Source organism: Saimiri boliviensis, chromosome 17 (assembly GCF_048565385.1).
Source record: "Saimiri boliviensis isolate mSaiBol1 chromosome 17, mSaiBol1.pri, whole genome shotgun sequence".
Classification (NCBI taxonomy): domain Eukaryota; kingdom Metazoa; phylum Chordata; class Mammalia; order Primates; family Cebidae; genus Saimiri; species Saimiri boliviensis.
Window position 1 is genome coordinate 11,902,873 of NC_133465.1, and position 24,140 is coordinate 11,927,012.

At 44.5% G+C, this 24,140-nt stretch overlaps 1 protein-coding gene across 6 annotated transcripts in view; it reads left to right on the plus strand.

Moving 5' to 3' along the window:
* The first annotated feature begins 2,435 nt into the window (after positions 1–2,435).
* Positions 2,436–24,140, plus strand: part of DNAH9 (dynein axonemal heavy chain 9) — a 346,949-nt gene continuing 325,244 nt past the window's right edge. For 5 of the 6 annotated variants that reach the window (XM_039476345.2, XM_074388185.1, XM_010339862.3 and 2 more), the window contains exons 1-6: positions 2,436–2,904; positions 7,643–7,839; positions 9,874–10,032; positions 11,105–11,235; positions 16,443–16,654; positions 18,283–18,516. In XM_039476345.2, the coding sequence (XP_039332279.2) occupies positions 2,488–2,904; positions 7,643–7,839; positions 9,874–10,032; positions 11,105–11,235; positions 16,443–16,654; positions 18,283–18,516 (1,350 nt within the window). In that variant the 5' untranslated portion in view covers positions 2,436–2,487. The remainder of the gene's footprint in view (positions 2,905–7,642; positions 7,840–9,873; positions 10,033–11,104; positions 11,236–16,442; positions 16,655–18,282; positions 18,517–24,140) is intronic. The other variant, XM_074388187.1, reaches the window with a different exon arrangement.

A 24,140-nucleotide genomic window follows, 5' to 3' on the forward strand; every position in this document is an offset into this window, starting at 1 on the left:
GCAGCCATAAAAGAGGATGAGTTCATGTCTTTTGCAGGGACATGGAGAAAGCTGGAAACCATCGTTCTCGCAAACTGACACAAGAACGGAAAACCAAATACCACATGTTCTCACTCATAAGTGGGAGTTGAACAATGAGAACACATGGACACCGGGAGGGGAACATCACACACTGGGGCCTGTTGGGAGGTGGGGGGTGGGGGGGCTAGCAGAGGGATAGCAGGCGGTGGGGGTATTGGGGAGGGATAACAATAGGAGAAATACCTAGTGTAGGTGATGGGGGGAAGGATACAGCAAACCACAGTGGCATGTGTATACCTACATAACAATCCTGCACTATCTGCACATGTACCCCAGAATGTAAAGTATAATAAAAAAGAAAAACAACTGGGATTGTTAGTGTTCGGGAACTTTCACCTTAGACAGATATCTTTAAGCCATCTTCACAGACTCCTTTGTTTCATTTTCATGTATGTTGGGGCAAGGAGACATAGGAGATTAAGGGCATAATGGAGCCACAGTGGGGTGGCAGAAATCTTATTTGAAGGGTTTACCCAAAGTTAATGGTCCTAAACTCCCTCTGTATATGAAACATGAGCATGGTTGACACATTTGAAGTCCCTAAGCATAAAACCAATAATGATGCCTTCCTATGTGCAAAAACAAACCAAAAAGTGTACGTGTAAGAAGCCCCTGATGCTACTATATTTCCCTGATGCTTTTTCTTGAAATGTCAACTACCAAATTCATCCTAAAAATTGTTTTAGTTTCCCACTTTTTCCCTTTCCTCAGAGTTGGTCGATTATTGTTTAATCCAGCAATGATAAAACACCCTTTAAAAACATAAAGATTCATTTCTAACTGAACATTTTCCATGACCGAAACTCCTGTGCTCCAGCTATTGTAAAATCAATCATTTTACCTGCCAACCATTGCTATTTTCCTGAGCGGCTCTTGTTAGCCAAACTGCCATTGGTAAGTGCTTATTCTGTTAACATTCCTTTGAAGCCCATTATAAACATTCCTTTTACCCAGAAATTCCCCAGTCCCTGGGAGATGACTAAAGTCAGGATGGCAGGACGGAAGGGAGCTCATTCCTGTAGAACTTATGCTGCTCAAGTTGTTTGCCCATTTTTTGAGCACTCAAGCATGTCACCTTACACGCTTACAAAGGGCCAAGCTATTTAACCTAACCATGGAAAAGGACTAAGCGGGTAACAAATGCTAATTTCTGAGGTCAGGCAAGGCACTTTACCTTATCCCTTTTTGAAGCCAATATCCAGGTATAGGGCAGGATAGGGAGGCTCTGAGTATCCTACTTATAGACAGGTGCTTTGCTACATTTAGAAAGAACTGATTAGAGGTCATATCCATGGAAGTCAGAAACTCTAGCCTGGTGGCTCATCTATGTAATCCCAGCACTCTGAGAGGCTGAGCCAGAAGGATTAAGTGAGGCCAGGACTTCAAGAGCAATTTGGACAACATGGTCAAACTCCATCTCTACAAAAATTTTTTTTAGTTAGCTGGGTGTGGTGGCACCTGTATTCCCAGCTCCTAGGGAAGCTGAGACCAGAGGATCGCTTGAGCCCAGGGATTTGTGTCTCCAGTGAGCTATGATCTGGCCACTGCACTCCAGCCTGGGCAGGAGAGTAAGACCCTGTCTCAAAAACAACAAAAACAAAAACAAGCCTCTCACAGTTCGGCTACATTTTTGACAGATTAAACACATGCCTTAAAAAACATGGGCAAAGAAAGGCACTGAAAAACCTTTTTAAAAAATTATATCAAAAATTTGAAGCTGAGCTGTTACTAATCACAGAGCAGTAACTACTAATCACAGTAACTACTAATCACATGTGACTATTTCAATTAAAATTAGATAAAATTAAAAATTCAGTTCCTTGATGGCACCAGCGCATTTCGCCTCCTTTATAGGCCATGAGTGGCTAGCACAGATGGAGAACATTTCCATCATCGCAGAAAGTTCTATTGGACAGCGCTGTTCTGAAGTGTTTAATTTGCCATCATGGAAAAGAAATTAAAAATTCATTGAATGTCCTTAAATCTGTTTTATGATTTGGCATTGTGTTTAAGTTTGAATTGAGCATTTAGGATGGAGGTGAGAGAACCATAGCATTTTCAGCGTCTGGAGACTTCTAAAAACTCTAACTCGACCTTGGCCAAAACGATCCTTAACAGCATTTATATGCTTGATCTCCTCTCCACTCAGCTCATCAATAAGCCATTGCGCTCCACGGTCACACCTGAGCACTTCCAATGCACGAGGCAAGCGGACTGGGAGGGAGCCTTGGCTGGTGTCCTAGCAACAGCGACGCGACCCCGCCCCTTTTCGCCACACCCCCATACCTTATTAGCCCGGAAGGGGCGGGACCGGGGAGCATGTGTCCAATAGGAAGAGAGCAGAGGAGGGCCTCCTGGCCGCGTCTTCGTCGCTAGGGAAACCGACGCAGCTGGAGGCCGCGCGCTATGCCGGACGCTGAGGAGCGGGCCGCGCTGGCGGCGGCGAACGCTGACGAGGAAGCCGGCGCCGACCCACGACTGCGACTCCTGGGGACCTTCGTGGCCCAGAGCCTGCGGCCGGCTGCGGGCGCCTGGGAGCGCTGCGCAGGGACTGCCGAGGCGGAGCAGCTGCTCCAGGCCTTCCTGCGCCGCGCTGCTACCGAGGGCCTGTGGCCGCTGCTGGTGGTGCGGCCCGCGCCCGGGGGCCTGGCGGTGCTACCCCGGCTGGAGGCGGGACCTGAGTCGGGCCCGGCTGGCGCTAAGGGGCTTTTTTTCCTGCGCACCGGGCCCGAGCCTCCAGAGCCCGACAGTTTCCGCGGCGCAGTGGTCTGCGGGGACCTGCCCGCGGCGCCTCTGGAGCACCTGGCCGCGCTGTTCTCAGAGGTGACGGTGGGTTGGTAACCCGGCGCCGTTAAAGCTGGGTGGGGGAGGGGAGGGGCGGCCGGAGGGGGCGGGGCCGGAGGGGGCGTGGCGAAGCTGCAGGGGAGGTCCGAGACGCGGGTGATTGGCAGAGGGGCGAGGCTGTGGAGGGAGCGCGACCAGGAGGGAAGTTCCTGAAATCAGAAAGAAAATGGGATGGGGCGAGGGGCGGAGTCAGAGAGCGGGGACAGGCCAGAATGAGAACCGGAAGGGGCTAAAACTTGGGTCAGCCCGGGTCTGGGTTCCAGCCAAAGTCAGGGGAGACCATAGTCTGGAGCGTGCCTAGGTCCTGACTACTTTCAAAATCAGCATCTCTTAATCCCTCCTGTACGTGGGAAAGGTCTGAGGAAGATGGGAAGTGGTGACCATGGAGGCGTTTCTGATGGATCAGTGGGGTGGGAAGGAGATGAATGGCTGTAAACAATGCATACTTCTGGAGAGCAGTTAAAGGTGGGTTGGGGGAGTGATTTGCTTTTGATTTTCGTCTCATTCATTCATTACCAACCATCTAGCAAAGGTCAGCCCTGTGCCATCATAAAAAGTTGGGCACCCATTTTGAAATGCCCAGCAGGCCTTTGGAGGAATCTACCTGGTGCTCAGGGAGGAAGGTGGAGCTGTGGTTCATGAGTGCTTAGTGACACCGCAGGAGAAGCCGCGAGAATGCAGGAGATTTCAGGGAAGTGCTCCGGAGAGATTCCTGTGCCCCTTAGACCTTTCTGGAATGGGAGTAAAGTGCCCTGCAGTTCAGGCCTATGTGCTTCTGAGGCTTGATGCCCTGGACCCTGCAGGTTGTGAAATAAGGGTGGACAGAGTACTGGCTGTATGATATTTCAGGTGATAGGCGCTATAGAGAATGCCAAAGAACTGTTCCTGCTCATGAAATGCTTACTCCGAGGAGCTGAAACATATGTAATAAATTATCTATTCAAAATATTTAAACCTTATACGACTGGGCTGGAGGTAAAGCTTGCCTAAAAGTCGGCCCCACTGCTGTTTCAAGTCTTGGAGGCCCCCTGCTGTGTCAGGTGTTAGCCCTTTAGATGCTGCATCAGGAGGCTGTGGGGAGGTGGGAAATCCAGGTAAAGGGTTGGATAGATAGAGGAGGGTACCGAGGGCCCAGGGAAGCTAGCTCTATCAGTAGACGTGGAGGTATTTCAATATTTTAACAAACGGAATGGTCTTGCCACTGCATTGTCTGAAAGCCATCCCGCTGAAGCCTGAACTTGGATCAACTTCTCTCATGAATGTTGATGATAGAAAGTATTTTTGGCTTTTCAGAGGAGAGAGACAGGTCTGCGGTCTGAGAAGCGTGCTTAACCTTAAGTGTTGAATTGTCCCCTGAACAAGGAGAAGAAGTGGGATAAGTAGAGAGCAAGGTAACTTTCAAGGTACTGAGAGCAGACTGAACAGAGATTCAGAAACAGAATTTAACCTAATGTATGTGGGACATAGCAGGCCTGTCGCAGAGTTGTGCCATGGCTAAGCAAGGTAGTCTAGCAAGCAAAAATAATTTTAAAATAATAAAAATTCTCAATAAGAATTTTAATTGGTGCATTGAAAGAGATTGGAGACAAACAGTGTTCACCAGCAGGGGACTGGATGAATGAATTATGGGCCAGTGAAATACTTTGCAACTATTAAACAGAATGATATGGAATATTCCATTTTTTTGAGGTAGGGTTTTGCTATGTTGTCCAGGCTTGTTTCAACCTCTGAGGCTCAAGTGATCCTCCTGCCTTGACCTCTCAAGGTTCTGGGATTACAGGTGTGAGCCACTACGCCCAGCCAGAGTATTCCTTAGGGTAATTTTTTTCCTTGTGGCAAATAAAGACACACATAGAATTCACCCAACAATTTCCAAGTGTAGAGTACAATATCGTCAACCATATATGCATTATCGTGCAATGGATCCTCAGAACTGCCCTGTCCAGGATCACTGAAACTCCACACACACCCCACAACTCCACAAACTGCTCCCTTCAGTCCCTGGCAAGCACCATTCTACATTCTGTTCCTGCAAATCTGACTCATCATGTAAGTGGAATCATGCAGTATTTGTTCCTTGTGACTGGTTTATGTCACTTAGCATAGTGTCTTCAAGGTTCATCCATATTGCCATCTATCATCCTATGTGGTATTTCTTTCTTTTTAAACAATATTTTAACAATATTCTATTGTATGTATATACCACATTTCTAAAAAATGTATCCTTCATAGACATTTAGGTTGTTTCTGTCTCTTGGCTGTTGTGAATAATGCTGTAATTTAATACAATTTTTTTAAAGAAGTGCAGAATTGTATGGATGGTATGCCACTAATTATGTGTCAAAAAGAAAGGAGGGGAAGAAGAGAGAAAGGAAAGAGGGAAGGAAGGGAGGGAGAAAAGGAGGGCATTTTTTTTTTAACAGCAATCCACAAGAAGAATAAACAGTAACTGAAGTACAGGGGTAGGTGGAAGATTTACTTCCTACTGTAAAAGCTTTTGTACTTTTAACATTTTGCACCATGTAAATGTCTTACCTAATTTAAAACCTAAATAAACAATTTATTTTAAAAATACCTCAAGTTCTTTAATTTCTCAAAGCTTGTACCAGTGACTTTATTCTATTTTCTGTCCATCCTTCTACTTTTATTCCCTAGCCTGATGCTGATCGAGTCTTTTTCAAGCCTTGCTGCCCTCCCGTCTGCTAAGCCCTCTCCTTGCGGCCCAGCCCTCCTGTCCACCCCCTCTCCTCTCTCAGCACCTTGTACTCAGCTTAGTCGTCTCTGATTACCTGCTCCCCTTTTCCTTCCACTTTCCCACGCAGCATGCAGCATTGCTAAAGCCAGAACTTACCTGGCTGAGAGATGTCTTCCTGCCTTGCGTGTGGTTGGGGGTGGGTGTGGGATTAAGGGTGTTGACTGAGAGAAAGCTATAATTTTAATATTATTTTTGTCCCATTATACTAGTACAAGGTAAAAAAGGAAAATGCACCTAAGAAACGTTTGAAGAATGAACAGAATTTAGTAACTTATTCTCCTACTTCCTTACTTCCTCCTCCTACCACTTCATTCACGACTGCCGACTTATTTTTCCTCGTTCTGAAACTTGGATTTTTTTTTTTTAACTTTTGTGTTTTGGAGTGTGAGCATAAGATTTGGAATCTCACAGACCTGTAAAATTTTGGTTAAATTCAGCAGTGCGATATGAGCAGATGTGCTCACTCTGCCAGGTCTAAACTGTCTTGCAGGGTTGCTATGAAATTTAGACATCGTATATTAGAACACCTGGAATAGAGTGTCACATTGCAGGTGTTTCATAAAGGATAATTCTTGTCACTCTTCATCTCATTTAAAATCCTCCTTACCCATCTGATGGATCCTTGTTACCTTGTTCTAACCCATCCTGGCTATTCATGGAGGACTCAGCTATGTTTCCCCCACAGCCTTTCTCTTGAGTCTGGAGCTGGGGTAGGTGGCCTCCTTGGTCCTCCTTGCTGCTCTAGATCCACATCAGGAAGCCTCCAGTTCAAATCTCTTGTCATCAGAGAACATTACCTACTCTCACTGCTGCATCCTGTACAGATGGTGCTGCCTTTGTGTGTGTATGATTTTGCCTCCCAACTCGCTGTGACTCTCCCTAACATTAATTCTAATATGTGGTTATTTCCAAAGACATATGAGTGATCCTTCCGATAACTTGGCCTCTGGGTTCCCTGTATCTTTGTCCTCCTCCCCATCATAAGCAGCCCCTTACACGGCCATTTCCAGATCTTGCATTCCCAATAACCATCAATGTCATTGTCCAATTTTATGCACCTCCTTTCTGACCACTACTCCCATCTTTCCAGCTCACACCTTCTCATACTCAATCGGTGCAGCTACAACGGTCCCTTGGTCCTGCTGGGAGCGCCAATCTCTTGGCCTTGGCTCCTTCCCACTGGCCCTGGCCCTTGACCATGGTCTCTTCTCTTACCCAACTTGAGTGCCATGCTCCTTCATGATCATCATTTCCTTGCATCAAACTCCTGATGTACTGGCCTCTACCTCACTGTGTCATACTCAATTGGTGCAGCCACAATCCTGGTAAAACCCAGCTCTACATACTTCATACCTGTATGCATTAAGTTAAAAGAGGCCAGGGAAAAACCAATGGGCTCCATTGACTGATTGATTGATTGATTGATTGACAGAATCTCGCTCTGTTGCCTAGGCTGGAGTGCAGTGGTATAATCTTGGCTCACTGCAACCTCTGCCTCCTGGGTTCAAGCAGTTCTCCTGCCTCAGCCTCCTGAGTAGCTGGGATTACAAGGTACCCACTATCACACCTGGCTAATTTTTGTATTTTTAATAGAGATGGAGTTTGACCATGTTGGCCAGGCTGGTCGCGAACTCCTGACCCCAGGTGATCCACCCGCCTCAGCTTCCCAAAGTGTTAGATTACAGGCATGAGCCACTACGCCTGGCCGATAAAGAGTATTTTGGCTAGAGGACTTTATCCCCAGGAGCAGAATGAGAAGGAAAACTTGTAGGTAGGCTATTCAAGGACTTCCCCAATTAACCAGATGTCAAGGTGGTATATAATGTTTGACCCTACTATTAGGTCTTCCAACACAGTGACCTGAAAAAGGTTGTATATAGCTTTATAAGCTTCTTTCTGGTTAGTCTTTAAGTCCTTGGAAGTGGAACTGCAGCCTTTCTTTGCTGTGCACCTCTGTTCCAGGTTGTCCTACCTGTCCTGGCCAATGAGAAGAATCGCCTAGACTGGCCCCACATGGTATATCAGGATGTCAGGCAGCAAGCCCACAGTCTCCATTGCGACTTCTTGGTTATCCTTGAGCAAGTGAAGGGAAAAACTTTGCTGCCTCTTCCAGCAGGCTCAGAAGAAATGGAGTTTGCAGATTCCAAAAGTGAGACAGTGTAAGTCCCGCCAGCCTGGCCATATGGGCCTCGGAGATATGGGAGATGCTGGTTATCAGAATGTTTTTCTTACGACTTTTCTGTTCCTGACTCTCCACATCTCCCCGTTCTGCACACAAGCCTACTGTCTGCTCTGTTTGCCAACAACCTCAGACTGTGGACTGTGTGTTTACCCTGATTACTCCCCGCCCCATCCACTGCATGAAGTCTTTCAAGGCTATTACAGCAACGTGGTCTTTTTTCTTTTCAGAATCATTTCAGGGCTGAGCACAGCCATACTAGCTTTCAGTATTTTGCTTATCAGGATAGTGTCTCATCATTGGCAAAGACCCAGGTCCAGTCCGGGAGGCAGACATGCCTCTTCCCAGCATTTACTCGGTACATAATGTCACAGAACTAACTCTGGCAGCTCTTGTTACAGTTCCAGACTCTCCTCCCCCAGCAGCTGAACACTCTTTACAGGTCCTGGGGACTTTTTTCTTTTTTCAAATAGTAACAAGTCTGGCTTTGTTGGGATCTGGCTTTGTTGGGAGTTCATGCCTCCTGCCCCTGAGTGGGTATTAAAATCCCAGCCTCGTCTCCTTTTAGAAGTTAAATCCACCATCAGCTTCTGTTGACCATGCTGACTTTCGAATTGTCTTTATTTCTATCCCTTGGGAATTATTTTACCCTTTTAAGCCAGGCTACGAATATAAATATTAATAGTATATTTTGTTATATTTTATCCAGCATTTCTATGTGCTTGGGGCAACAGAAAGCCTTCGTACATGAACTCAGTCTGCCACGTTGTCAGGAATTTCCCAATGTATTACTGTCAACATTGTATATTCAGGATCCATGATTTGATCTGAAGAATAAGTAATGCATTCAACTGATTATATGCATGCAATGCATTATAAAATACAACAATATACTTTATAATGAGTTTTTTCTATTGGAAGTAATTTCCTACACATACAATTTGAAGTAATTTCCTGGTTAACTAGAAAACTTATTGTGGTTTAATAAAGAGATCTAATTTTCAAAATAAATTCAAATTACCCCTTTCCTAGTCCCTTTATATTTTAACTTAATAATATTCAATGTGTGTTTATAATCATTGCTGAATTCATCTCTTTGTTCCAGTTTGATAATTTCCCAAAAGGCTGGATCATTTTGGGGGAAGTGGGTGTCTTCTTCCTTTAATACCTTCCACAATCACTTATGCCGTATCATTTCTCAGCAAATATAAATTTAATTAAGTCAAAGTGGGTTTCTGACATAAAAATGGGAATTGTGTGTCCTCCTTGTCATTGTGTCTTTGGTTCTTTGCATGTATAGTTTTCCATTAAGACTGTGAAAAAAATGACCAAAATGTATTTTTAAAAATTTAACCTCTTCCAAATATAGCTAAGTTACTTTCTTTAAAAGTTGTATGAGGAGGAAAGTTTGGGAATTCTATTCTTCACTGGACAGATGAGAACAAAGTGAAATCATGATGGTGGTATTCATATGGCTGATTGTTAGCCTTGTGAAGGAGGAAATAACCCACTTCCTCTTGCTGCAGAGGTCACAGCTAAGACCTAGATGAGGAAATCAGAGGGATGTAGATATGAGACAAGCTTTCTCCTTGAGAGAGCCAACCTACTGAGAAATGTGCTGCTTTGTGACAGAGAGCTTGATGTCACTGGTAGGATTTAAGCAAGCACTGGATGGTTATCTGAATGTTTTCTGTCCAGAATATTTCTGCATTGACAGGACAACATACTAGCATTCAAAGTTCTTAAACTAGTCATCAGAATATTGATGATCCCTGAATCTGTATGAAAAATGTACATGTACACCTAAGCATTTTTTTCTGGGGAGGGGATCTATAATTTTCATTGACTACTCAACAGAGACTATTCTCAAAGTAAAGAATGCATGGGCTAGATGAAATTTCTCGCCTATTTTTTAAAATTTGGGATTCTCTTTTGGGGGTGCACCCAGGGTTATTTTCATGTTTCAGGGTTTTGGTTTTTGTTGCTATTGCTGCTGTTCTTTTGTCTTTCACAGCTTAGATTCTATAGATAAGTCAGTCATCTATGCCATTGAGTCTGCAGTGATCAAATGGAGCTACCAAGTCCAGGTGGTACTCAAGAGAGAGTCTTCCCAGCCACTCTTACAAGGGGAGAATCCCACCCCGAAGGTGGAGTTGGAGTTCTGGAAGAGCAGGTAGGCAGGAAGGCACATGCTCGGACTCAGGCAAAGATGTCTTACAGAGAATAAAGCTGGAGCTTTCCTGTGTTAAGCCATGGTTCCTCCCTATAGGTATTTCACATCATCCCTGGGGTAGACAGCCCTGTGTCATTGGATCAATACAGTTTTTTGATAGACTGGGAGAGGCACACTTTCCCCCAGATTCAGTAGTCATTTTTTTCCTTTCCTGGGCTACCATCAGTATGTCTTCTCTCATTTTTTTCAAAGGCTCTTTGGACTACATGTAAAATTAATCAACTCTCTTTAACATTTTTCTTCTAACTTGTCTGCTCTCTTCTCGAACAATTGAGGCCACATGCGCACACCTTTTGCAAAGCTCTGAAGACAGAGGGGATTTGGAGATTCGGCTGTAAAACAGCCTTTCCTGTGCCCTGGCTCATCAGCAGCAGGGCTGGAAAGTTCATCATCCAGGGTGTTTGTCCAGAAAGCCTTCATTATTGCTCCTGCTCCTGCTGATTCGCCCTCCTCCTCCCCATTTCCTGATTCCTATTTATTATTGTGCTGATAAATCCTTTACTCACAAGGAGACAGACAGATGTTAGAGGCAGACATGCCTCTCCTCGCATAGAATCGAGATTATCAGTGTCACAGGACCAGGCATGCCTGTAGGGCTCCAGCCCTGTCTGTACCACCCTGCTGAGATGCCTCATGCTCTTGCCTGGCTTCTGACCATTCTGCTCACCTACTGCAAGACACTTCTCTTAGCACCCTTGCTCCAATAACGCCTCTCTCACCCCGACTCAACCTTACTGCAAGAGCTAATGACCTCCAGCTGCCAAGCTCTTTGAGCCACCAGATGGTCACAGCAGTGTTTCCTGGAGCTGCCCCTTTGAACCTGTGTTCCCGACTCAGGCTTTTGCCCTCATTGTGCTGAGAACAGATGTCCAGGCTCTTTGGGCTGGAGCACAGTGTCTGTGGAAGCACCCTGAGGCAGGGCTCCTCTCTGTGTCTGTGAGGATGGGTCATCACAGTGTGACTTGCATTTCCTGATGCTTACCTGGATTCACTCTCCTTCATGTTATTGCAGGTATGAAGATCTGAAATTCATTTATCATCAACTGAGAACAATAAAGGTGAGGGGCATGGCCAGGCTCCTGGACAAGCTTCAGAGTAGCTACTTTCCAGCTTTCAAAGCCATGTACAGAGAGGTTGTTACAGGTGAGGACCAGCAAAAGTTTTCACAAATATGTTTGACTCAAATTTATCATTGAACGATGCGTTCACTTCTCTTTGTCTGAATTTAGCAACTTGAAGTCCTTGTAACTTTCCAGCCCGACACAAACCAGCATGGTGGCAAGAATATCAAATCTCAATACAGGAGAGCAGATAAACAGAGCTATGCTGTTTGCAGATCCACTGCTGTATGTCCTTGGGCAAATTCACCTACCTGTTCTGAGCTTTAGTACATATGGTAGTTATGAGGCATACACTTCTGCCTACTTTTCTAGGCTTGTGGGAAATTATGCAGGTGAAAGAGCTTACTGACTGAACACAGCAGTATTCCTGGAGCTGCCCCTTTGTGTCTTTTAAACACTGGGACCAGGACATGCAGTTCTGGGATGGCCATTATGGAACTTGTGTGGTCAGATGAGTCCCTCTGTCCTAATCAAGGCCTGCCATTCTCGCAAGACAGCCTTATCCTGCCTTCCAGGACCTGGGACTATTGGCTAGGACCCCTCATTAACTAAGTGCTTGTACCTCCCTAGCACACGGGCACTTCTGGGTCTGGTCAAAGATCCTAATGGGCCCTGTCTTCAGGGTCTGGAAACTACTGGGAGAAAGTTCTTCCATCAGCTCTGCCACCTGCTGCTGCTTTGCACCGTACAATGCATGTCGTTATCTTTCACCTCTGGAACTCAGGTCCCTCCACCTTTGGCTTGTTCAGAAATCTCTGTTCTATTTCTAGCTTCATTCTGCATTTTCTGTTCCTACTGTCAGATGGGACTGCAATTTCCTGGCCATCTGAGCACGAGACAAGATCCACTCTTATCAAAATTGCAAAGCCAGCAAAGTCTATGGTTAGAAGTAGGTAAATTTTTTCAAGACTCCGTCTCCCTTCCTTGGTGTACTGTGTTTCTTCACCCTTTTTCTTATAAAATCTCCTCTTTGCTCTTCAGTGCCATAGGTCAAAATGTGCTTTTAAAGGTCTTTGCAATTTCACATGGTCTAAGCTTAATCTAAGCAGTGATTTTCAAACATTTTACCTCGCCCAGAACTCTTTCTTTAAATACAATCTTCCATGTAAGTCCACTATATAAAATGAATCCAGGTATGTTTAGTCTGGTAAAGAGGGCAGTGTCCTGTGTCCAGAGCCCATTGGCTACTCCTGCGTCCCACCTTCCCCTCCTCATGGCAAACAACTTAGCTAAAGGAAGAAAGGTGCAGGTGTTAGTTTCCAACATCAGCAATATCACAGAGCAGACTGGCATGAGTTGTTAGTCTCTGAGGTCCTCCTGGGCCCTGAAACCTCATTGCAGAGATGGCCCTGCCAGCACATTTGGCTGGCTTGGGACCAGGTGTCTCTTGAGGCTCCAGTTTGCTGCTTTGCTGAGAGATTCTGTGTCCCCAAGGAGTCAACTTTTGTTCCCAGTTTACACTTCCAGTGGACAGGTGTCCCCAAAAGTGGTATGCGTATCCCTGTTGATGTCAGAAATGACTAGGGGAAAGGTTTTTTAAAAAATGAGTTAAAGGGTAATAGCCCTGGTTTTGACAAGTAATACCAGCTTTCCATTTATGGTAGGGATTAAATGTTTTCATGTTGTGTAATTTAGTTAGGTTAAACTGGAAGTCAATGTAGAGATAAATATTAAGTAAGTCATATAGTGCTACAGATTGTACAACACATATAAAGGAGATTTGTGAGTGCCTGAAATGTGGGGCTCTGAAAAAGGTATAGTAAAAATGTTATGAATTTGTTATGTAATGCCCCAAATATACTTTTCACATTAATAGATCAATAGTCTGTAATTATTCACATGAATTATTATTTATAAGATTCACTTCCCCAGGCCAGTTTCAAAAAGTTATTTGCAGTAGAGAATATGCTGGCAATGAATTTTTTGAAAAAAGATACCGTTACAATAGTGCCAGATAAACAGTACTATAAAAATAGAAATTATTTGAATATGAAATTCAGTGTTGATGATGGAAGAAAATTTGATTAGGAGTGTTAGGTAGAGACTTGGTGAGAAAATTTAGCAGGATCTTCTAAGCTGGTGACTGATTTTCTCATTTCTAACTGAATTTCAGAGCATCTGGCTTTAAAAAAATCCTAAATAGATATACTATGTGCATTATTCTTATTAGCCATGGTCAGAGTTGTTCATTGGCTCACTGATGAACTGAAATGAGGGAGAGGAAAAGAAACATTTCTGGATTAGTGGGCATGAATTAGAAAACAGAAGAAAAAAGGAGGTTAAAGTTTGGAGTCAAATATGTGGGAACAAGGTGGTATGAAGTAGTATTGACTGAGCAGTAAATAACCTTGGAAAACAGGAAGCAACAGACCCCTTGAGAAGGAAGAACAAGGGCAATGAAGACTAATAAGGGAGTTTTCTTTTCTTGCACAGGATTGGCATAGTACAGCCTGGTTGCCAATTTTCTGAGTCTATTTGTGCTGCTCTAACAGAATACCACAGCCTGGGTAATTTATAAAGAGCAGAAATTTATTTTCCACAATTCTTGAGGCTGAAGTTCAAGATCAAGGCACTGGCAGGTTGGGTGTCTGGTGAGGGTTTGGTCTCTGCTTCCAAGATGGCACTTTGTTGCTGCATCCTCCAGAGAAGAGGACCTCTGTGTCCTCACTTGACAGATGATGGAAGGGCAAGGCAGCCAAACTCTATGTGAAGTCTCTTTTATAAGGGCCTTAATCCCATTCATGACGGAGGAGTTCTCATGGCCTAATTGCGTCTTAAAGGCACCACCTCTTAACACCATCACATTGGCCATTAAATTTCAACACCTGAATTTTGGAGGGGACACATTCACAAAGCAGCAATTAAGGATGTGTGTAGGTGGATATGTGTGTGAAGGAAGGCACACAAAGAAGAGCTGTGCTGGAGCCAGTGCGCACTGGTTTCAGTGGCTCATGAGGGGCTGCTGTATGCATTTTTTTTTAACACTTGCACACCCATTCTCCCAAGCAGCACTCAGCAAAGTCAACTTGGTAGCCTAGAAATGGACATGGTAGGAATTCTGGGAATATTTACCCCATAAAAATTGGCAAATACTACAAATAAAAGTTTCTGTCCTTAAAGAACCTATTGTTAAAGACTTTCCAGCAAACCACTGGAGATCATTATGCACCTTGCTGTTACATTTACATTCTTTAAAAAGGTATGAGCAAGGCCAGGCATGATGGCTTATGCCTGCAATCTCAGCACTTTGGGAGACCAAGGCGGGTGGATCACTGAGGTCAGGAGTTCAAGACCAGCCTGGCCAACAGGGTGAAACTGTCTCTACTCAAAATACAAAAATTAGCTGGGCATGGTTGTGCATGCCTGTAATCCCAACTACTAGGGTGTCAGAGAGGCAGGAGAATTGCTTGAACCGAGGAGGTGGAGGTTGCAGTGAGCCGAGATCACGCCAGTGCACTTCAGCATGGGTGGCAGAGTGAGACTCCATCACAAAAGAAAAAAAAAAAAAAAGGTTTGAGCCCAGCGCTCGCGCTCGCTCTCTCGCGCTCTCGCTCTCGCTCTCTCTCTCTCTCTCTCTCTCTCTCTCTTTTCTTACACCTTGCCATCCAAGGGTGTTACATCCTGGGTTGGTTGGCCAACCTTTTCTAAAATATTGTGCTCTTAAAAATCAAGGCAGTGCTAATTGGTATAACTAAAGGAGATTGTGATTTTTTAAAAAGGTTTCAAAACAGGGCATCATAAAGAGAAAGCTTCTGTAGCATGATATTCTCAGCCTTTTTTCTCTCAGCACTTATGGAAGCAAGAGCATATGCTGATAAGAATGACTGTTGGATTCTGAAATCCCCCACCCCAACACAGGGGTTCTAATACTCACCATCAGCTCCTCCACTTGAGAATCCCTGCCACAATCAATTTACTGTGACATTTGACTTTGCAAAAATTCAGTTCACATACTGCTTTCCACAACCTGATTTGGGATATAAAGTACAAACATACATCAACCTATTTTTGTGTATGGTGAGCCTCCATGAAGCCAAGGTTCAGTGTAATCAACTCTGGGTCGTCTTCCTTTTGCTCAGCTGGACAGAATTGGTTGATTCACGGCAGGGTCCTAGGAAAGTTATTTGGGCCTTAATTTCTTCACTTATAAAGTGGGAGTACTAAAGCTGGCTTGCAGAGTTTACTATGAGATGGTAAATATCTCATAGATAGTAAGTAGAACAATTCCCAGCATATTGAAACTGTTTCCTAAATAATGTATATTTCAAGTTCCCTTGAGGATGAAGGCACAGCTTCATCCACATACTATTACCTGAGACCACTTGCTCTCCTGTGATACCACCTGCCTTTATAAACCCACTCTTCCAGTTTAGTTTGTCGAGTGGGCTCTTAAATTCCCTCTAAGTTGCTATGCAGATATTAGCATCCAGTGCTGCCGAGTTTCCTAGTTTCCCCTGTCAATCACCACAAGATGACTGGTTAAAGGCTCGCTTTTTTCCTTGGTTGTATTCAGAAGAGATAAGAGGTTTTTCTGGCTTTGAAAACCAGAAGGACCTTGCCATAACCCATCTATGTTATGTCTCTATGCCTTGTGACTTCTTTATAAGTGCTCAGCAAGATTCTTTATTATAAATGAATATTCCTCAGAATCACTACTATTTATCAAGCACCTGCATTGGCCCAGGCGCTGTGCTAGTTGTTCATAAAGATTCCTGCTGAACTACCTTCAGCCTTCACAAGGACCCTTTAAACTGATTACAGCTCTGCCTGTAATCAGTTTTTGAGGCTCAGAGAGGGTAAATGTGCCCAAAGTCATGCAATGCTAAGCGTCTAGGCCAGCATTTGAAGGAAAGTCTTTCTGATTCTAAAACTTGCCCTCTGTCATCTATTTTGTATTGTCTCAGAGATAGCATCAAAGTAATTTGCAAATATTTTCTACTCACCAAGCACCAGATGGAGGCTGGGCGGGCCAGGGAGAAGTCCATTTAGAGGAATGTTACAAGACAGAACTCTTCAGAACTTTATCCAAGTTGTTCGAGGCTCTCTGGTTTCCATATTTCCTCACAAGAGCTAGGAAGTTTTCTGGAACCAGCCTTCTCTCTGCCTTCTCAGTTCAGGTAGAAATTGTATTCTTTGCTTTGCAGATCTTTTACTTCCCAGGGACTAGGGCTCCACCAGGTGAGCATTAGGCTCCAGATGAGAATGGTGACCATCTCCAATTCCTTCCAGCTCTAGCAGAGGCGCAGGACATCCATGTGCATCTGATGCCACTCCAGCGCCACGTGGAAACTCTGGAGAATGCAGAATTTCTGGAGGTGAAGTCCAGGCTGCAGCCCCTGCTTCATGTGGTCTGTCTGATTTGGGCCACGTGCAAGTGCTACCGCTCCCCAGGGAGGCTGACTGTGCTGCTCCAGGAAATTTGCAACCTTCTCATACAGCAGGTGGGCTGTTTCAGGATTCCCAGCAACTGCTCCCTGGGGGCTGGTTGGCATCGAGTCAAAGGAAAGAGACAAGTGTCCTTTTTTCTGGGCAGGGAAATAATTACGTTCCAAAGAGTTCTTACATTTGGATTACAGTATTTTACTCTCATCAGCCAATAATTTACAAAGGCATTTTCAGTAATATTGGGACACCTGAGCCGTCCTGTCTTCCTTTCCCCTATGCCTAAGAGGGAATAAGTAGATAGGGGTGGTGAATTTTAACCTCCTTAATGATCTATGAAGAAGGGCTGGTAATGTGTTAGCAGCAAAGCGTAAGCAGTTAAGAGCACAGCCTCTGACGTCAGGTAATGTCAGGCGATGCTGTACCAATTCCTGGCTTCACCACTTGTCAGCCAGTATGCCACTTGTGTGCCAGGACAAGTCACTTCCTGTGCTGTGCCTCACTCTCCTCCTCTGTACAATAGTGGAAATAAAATGTTGTATCTCTTTTTGGGTTGCTGGGTGATTTGAGGCTTCAATGTGGTAACACATATGTCCTCCACAGGGTAAGAACCTGGTACCCGTAAGCAATTGAGAAGCAGCTTTTTAGATACACTTCATGCTCCTCCTTCTTAGGAACCCTTGTAGCACCAACCAGGGCAGTGTAAACCTCAAGGAGTATATCTTCAAAAAGAACTAGAGGGCTTAAGGGGGTTTGGGTGATTTCTTCAAACTGGTTTTTCTTCTTAGCAGCTGTGTCTCAGAAAATAATGAACAAGCTTAATGAGTAAGAATAACTAACATCTGTAGGGTACATTGCAGGCTGCAAACTCCTGTTACATTCATGATTTCCATCAATCATCAGATAAACCCTGCAAGGCGGGCAGGGAAGGTCTTATTTATTATATTATTTAAAGATGTGGGCTGCGGTTGAGGGAGCTTAACTGACTAGCCCAAAGACACCCAAACCAGGACCCAAACCCAGGCTGTTGAACTCCTGGACTAGTGCCCTTCCATTACATCATGTTTATCAGCCAGAACTCTTTTGATTGAAAGTGTAAGAACACCCAAACCAATGTAAGAAAACTCAAACCAAAAGTAGGGGACACAAAAAGAAAACATACTGGCTCATGTACCTTGAAAGTCCAAGGTAAGACTGGTCTCAGCCCCAACTGGCAATGTGGCCTTAGATGATGTCAGCCAGACCCAAGGACCCACCCTGTGGTGGTGAAGGTGGCTGTCCCTGCAGCTCCAGCTTCCCAGTTTTCCAGGAGTAAGCCTCTCTGAGGCACAAAAATAATTATGGTCCAAATAATTCTTGCAGTCAAATTACTTTGCTATTGAAAGCCAATAAGTCACAAAAGAACACCTGGGAAAGAAGAGCGCCTGCTCCAGCCCCAGCTAGCCCAACAAAGTCTCACTGTGTTTCTTTGCCTCTGGTTACTTGCCCATTCCTGAGCCAATCACTGTAGCTTCAGTCACTAAGACCCAGGTCTTAGTCCACATGTGGAACTGAGTGTGAGGTCAGATGTTTCCTCTATTATCCCCATGAAAAATATTACTTGGACAATGATTCAGTTCAGAGTTGGTGTTGCAAAGTTATAGGATGTCTGCACCTGCTCCATGATAATCATCTGTTTGTATACCAGGCCTCTAATTATCTCAGCCCAGAAGACCTCCTGAGAAGTGAGGTAGAAGAAAATCAGAGAAAACTGCAAGTGGTCTTGGATACTTTGAGCTTCTTCAAGCAGGTGTTTCAGGACAGAAGGGAAAATCTCCATACTTACTTCAAAGAGAACCAGGAAGTCAAGGAGTGGGATTTCCAGTCTTCTTTGGTCTTTGTGCGATTAGACGGCTTCCTGGGACGACTACACATGGTGGAGGTGAGTGTGTTCCTCACTCTAGGCTCTCAGCCCCAACAGAAAGAAGCAGTCCAGGGGTCCAAAAAGTAGAATAGGAAAATGCACAACACAACCTGATAGCCAACCCTCCATCAGCTGGAATAATCCATAATAAAGGTTCAGTTGGCCAGCAGTGTCTCACACCTGTATGATGGAGCACTTTGGGAAGCTGAGGCTGGTGGATTACTTGAGCCCAGGAGTTTAAAATCAGCCAGGCCATCATGGCAAAACCCCTTCTATACCAGAAATTTAAAAAAAAAATAGGTATGTGGTTGTGTGCACCTGTAGTCCCAGCTACTTGGGAGACTGTGGATGGGAGGATGGCTTCAGCCTGGGAGGCAGAGGTCACAGTGAGCCGAAATTGTGCCACTGCACTCCAGTCTGGGTGACAAAGCCAGACCTTATCTCAAAAAAACAAAAGAAGTTTTAATAAATAGTTGTTATTTGGATTGATGATCACATCACATAATGGTGGTTCTAGTAGAAGTTTAGAAAATTCTGATCACAGACCCATTTAGGAAGAAGGCCCGAGGAATCAATGAAATAATTCAAGAGGTTTGGAAATTGCCCATAGCCTTTGAACTAAGTTTCAAATAAAATCTGCCTAGAAAGTACAGTATGCAGGGCCAGGCACAGTGGCTCATACCTGTAATCGCAGCACTTTGGGAAGCTGAAGGGGGAGGATCACAAGGTCAGGAGTTCGAGACCAGCCTGACCAACATGGTGAAACCAGTTCTCTCCTAAAAATACAAAAATTTGCTAGGCACGGTGGTGTGCACCTGTAATCCCAGCTACTCAAGAGGCTGAGGCAGGAGAATCACTTGAACCCAGGAGGTAAATGTTGCAGTGAGATCGTGCCACTGCACTCCAGCCTGGGCAACAGAGCAAGACTCCATCACATACACACACACAGACACACACACACACACGCACGCACACATGCACACACACACAAAAGAAAAGAAAAGAAAGTACAGTATGCAGAATGACACTGAGCAAATCTTTATTAGGCTGGCCATTCCCACAAAGCTAGTGCTTTTAACTTCCTCTCCTCCACTCTCCTGTCTTCAAGGCAGCTCCCAAAAGTCCAAATCAAATGAGTCCCTGTGCAAAAGAAATGTGAATTTTGCTCAAAGTTATGTCTTTCTCTCAATTATTTCAAAATAAATATGGATGTTAGTTGAAATATTAGAATGAGAAGACATACTTTTTCTTTTGTTTGAATTCTCAAAACTTAATATGTTTAACATGTCTCTCAACATTTTACAGCTATCTGTTTACTGATTGGACTTGAAAGAGAGGGTAATGGGCCTAATGAAATACAAACTTAAAATTGATTTGAGAAATTCAGGGTTGAGTTCAAGATTAAGACAAGAGCCAGAGGGACAGAGAAGGAATGAGAATCATATTCCCATATAACTTTTTTTTTTTTTTTTTTTTTGAAGCAGAGACTCACTCTGTTGCCCAGGCTGGAGTGCAGTGGCCCAATCTCAGCTCACTGCAATCTCTACCTCCTGGGTTCAAGCAATTCTCCTGGCTCAGCCTCTGAGTAGCTAGGACTACAGGCACACACCACCATGGCTGGAATTTTTTTGTTGTTGTATTTTTAGTAGAGATAGGGTTTCACCATGTTGGCCAGGATGGTTTCAATCTCCTGACCTTATGATCCACCCACCTAGACCCCCCAAAGTGCTGGGATTACACACATAAACCACTGTGCCCGGCCATTCCCAGCTATCTTGAGCAGGTTTGGAGGGAAAAGAGAGATGCTGGGAAGAAGCCGTGATGAACAGAGCAAACCATGGGAGGACAAAGACAGGAGAACATAAGATTGGATCTGTTACCGGTTCAAAAAGTATTGACTCAGCATAACCATGTGCCAGGCACAGAGCTAGGGACTGAGATACAAAGGTCCCAAATCCAGTTTGCCTGTAAGAAGCTGGTGGACCTGCAGCCACTGCAGAAGGAAGACAGGCTAAAGGAGGAGATCAGGGGAAAGACACGGAATCAGGAAAGTGGGAGATACCAAATGCCATCATAAAAGTGAGATTGACGTGTTACTACAAGTAAGAAAGTGGAGTCTCTAACCCAGCAGGACTTTGACAAAAAGTGGGGAGCACAAGAGGAAATCAGTTGTGAAACTGGAGTAGGGATTTCCCAGGGAAAACAAAGATGAGAAGAGAATAAAGACAGAGAAAAATGTGTGAGAGAGAAAGCCAGAAGACAGATCTTATGAAAGGCACACCTTAAACCCTTCATCAGGATCACAGACACTATAAATAATTGATTATCTAGCTTTATCCTAAATGCCTCTTTTTCCCTCTGCTGTTTCCATCACAGTGGACGCACAGCCTGTCCACTCCTCCTCCTGCACTCTGTATTCCTCTCATATCCATCATCGATTCATTTGCTGCTGTTTAGTGAGAGGTGAGGGACACTCCAGCCCAAACCCATGCCTGGCCTGGGCCGGCCGCAAAGACCGAATCGCCATCACTGCTTTGCAGCGGCCACGCTTGCAGGTGCTCCAGCCCTGCAGATGGCCCTGGGAATGGCAGCAGAGCATGGCTCTGAAATGACTCCCCGGACAGGGCCCTCAGGCCCTGTGCACACATGCTAATGATTTGATTTTGCATATAGACAGCTATTCTAACATCAGGGCGCCTGATCTGCAGGGTATATTCAATAAATATAAGCAGTGATGGCCACCAGCCTCCCTAGAGCCATTACCCTCACAATAAGTCCTTTATCAGGCTGCTGCTGCTGCTTTCTGAATCAAGGGCACAGATGCATAAAAAGCAGTTGCCCCCATTTAATTAGAGGATGACGTGAATGTCACCAAGCTCCCCGCCTCGCTGCCGCTTCTCTTGAGTCTTGTTCTGTCCTTTGCTCTGGTCAGCTTCTTTGCTCCTGTGCCCAGCTGCTCCATCTCTTTTCTTGACTGTGTTTCCTGCTCCTTCCCTGTCTCTAATTCTTCCTCCTCTTTTTACTTGGTCCCCCTTTCACTTTTTTCTCTTTCTCTGTTTTCTAACTTCCCTGACCTCTTTGTTGTTGTTCCTGAATTTCCATACTTTTTCTTCTTGCCACAGCTGCCCCTTGCCCCCGTTCCTCCTATTTCCTCCCCTTTTATTTTTCATCTCCCAAACATCTGCTTAGATGCAGCGCCCTTGCCCTTTGCTGTCTTCCTCCTCCCCCAGCTCTTCCCTCCTGTCTGTGCGGTGGAACACAGGACTATGGACTGTCCTCTGGCATATTTCATGTAGCCCTTTAGTTAACATTCCGTGTATCTCTGTGATAGATGCTGTTTGAAATGGGATTAATCTGCTTCTCTCCAGTAAAACTTAGCATGAACTCAGCCTTATTCATCTTCTATTCTAATACAGTCTATGGCCACTGAGCTGATGGTAGCTGTAATTAAAAAATACACGAAAGCAGGTTAATGAAGTGACACCAATGTGTTTATCTCTCTGCATGCTCACATCAAGGGTTATAGTGTGAAGGGCTGGTTTTTAGTCCCCACAATTGTCCTAAATTTCATTCCTCTGATGTGAGTTGCCTTTTATTCTTTCACTCTCTTTGCACAAAAGCATATCGTTGTGCAGATCCAGTCTTCCTGTGTGGGTGCCTGCTAAATGCCAGAAGTGGAGGTGGCTTGGAAGAAGGGGTATACATTGCTGAGTAGTTTTCAGTGTCTGCAGTAAGTGGAGTAATTGCATTTTCAGGATACCACCATCTTCCTCTGCCTTCTTATCACACCCGTGATACAGCTAGTCTCTTAGAGATCTAACCCTTGTGGGGTGAAGAATGAGGAATAGGAAAATAAAAAACTAACATGTTTCAAGAACCTGTCCCATGCCAGAACCTGTGTCCTTGCAATCATCTTAAGAACCAGGTATCAGTATCTTTTCTTTAACAAATGAGCATAACTAAAACTGATACGTAAATGAACTCACTCACAGTTATATAGGTTGGAGAGGTTTAGCTGAGATTTGTACCCAGGGGGTTGGGTGGTTCAAAGTACTGTCTTTGCACCAAACTCTGATATCTTCCAGGGAGTTGTAAATGTCTGTTTCCCTCCTTTGATCCTTTTCTCCATTCCTTTCCTCTTTCTTTCCTCCCACTGTCCTGGTTTGAGGGTCCCAAACTGGTTTTGTGGTTTTATTCTGCCCTTATACACTCTGGTCTGCTTTTGTATGCTCAATTTTTACCATATGATTTCTAGGACTTTATATGTAAATAAGGTACTCGGGTAAAATTATAGTTCCCATCCCATGAAAGGATCTTATTTGACTTTACGACTTACTAAGAAAACCCCAGAAGTAAATAAAATCTTTGCAATTTGAATGAACCATCATAAATCGAAGAGAAAAAGAGTTGTTGGGTTGCCTCTTGATTCCTTCTTTCATTCTGCCTTCCTGCTCGATGTCTCAGTGCTCACACACACACCAAGTTCAATTTTGTGTCATAGAGTTGTATGTAGATTCTACAGATCCCTGTTTGAGTTTCTGCCTGCAGCCTTTTTCCTCCGAACAATGCAGTAAGCACCTTAGAGAGATCTCTCATTTCCTTTATTATAAAACTGCAGTAAAGCTGTGATTCACTTGGAGACAAAATGATTTCCTGCTGAGGCTTTATGCGAAGTGATTAGCAGGTAGATAGGTAATAAGCTGACCTGATATCCACACCGTGCTTCCTTTTGCTCTTTCTACCATCTCCAGGCACTCTCCAGCCTCCTTTCATTCTGAGCCTAATTGGGCGGCTTCCCTTTTAGCCCGGCTTGAATATGTGGTCACATAGAGGACCATTAGCAGCATCAGGTCGGTGGCAGTTGGAAGGTAAAGAAAACAGTCTTTTTCCAAATGACCTTTTGAGATTTTTATCTATGAATGTCTGCTTTGCGCTCTCCCTTAATGAATTCCCAAGGTTTTCCGTTTAAGATGGGAAGTATGGCTTCTTCTTCAAGAATGGGGTTGTCATTGAAAGCTCTTGCTTTTACTCCTGATTTTGATTCTTCATCTCAGGGGCCACAGCACATATTGACACAGATTGAATCCTCCCTACATCTTCCCACCCACCACCACCATTAAGTGTTGCACTGTTTTTTCGTAAGAATAGAATCTGATCAGCCCAGGAAGTGGCCTGGGACCCCAGTGCTCCTTGTTCTGTCTTGAAAGAAGCACGCAAGTCTCCCCTAGATACACCGTTACACATATAATATCCATTAACCTGATCTAATGACTTCAGCCTGATCATGGTTAATTATAGTGGCTGCCTTTTACTGAAGTCCTACAGGGAACTTCCCATAAACTTGGTAACCCGATGGCAACTTAAGTGTTACTGTTCCTATCTACAGGTTAGGAAAGTGAGGCTTAGAAAAGTTAGGTGTCTTGGCCAGGTGTGATGGCTCACCTCTGTAATCCCAGCACTTTGGGAGGCTGAGGTGGGCGGATCACAAGGTCAAGAGATCGAGACCATCCTGGCCAACCATCCCATCTCTATACAAAATATAAAAATCAGCTGGGCATGGTGGTGCATGCCTGTAGTCCCAGCTACTTGGGAGGCTGAGGCAGGAGAATCACTTGAACCTGGGAGATGGATGTTGCGGTGAG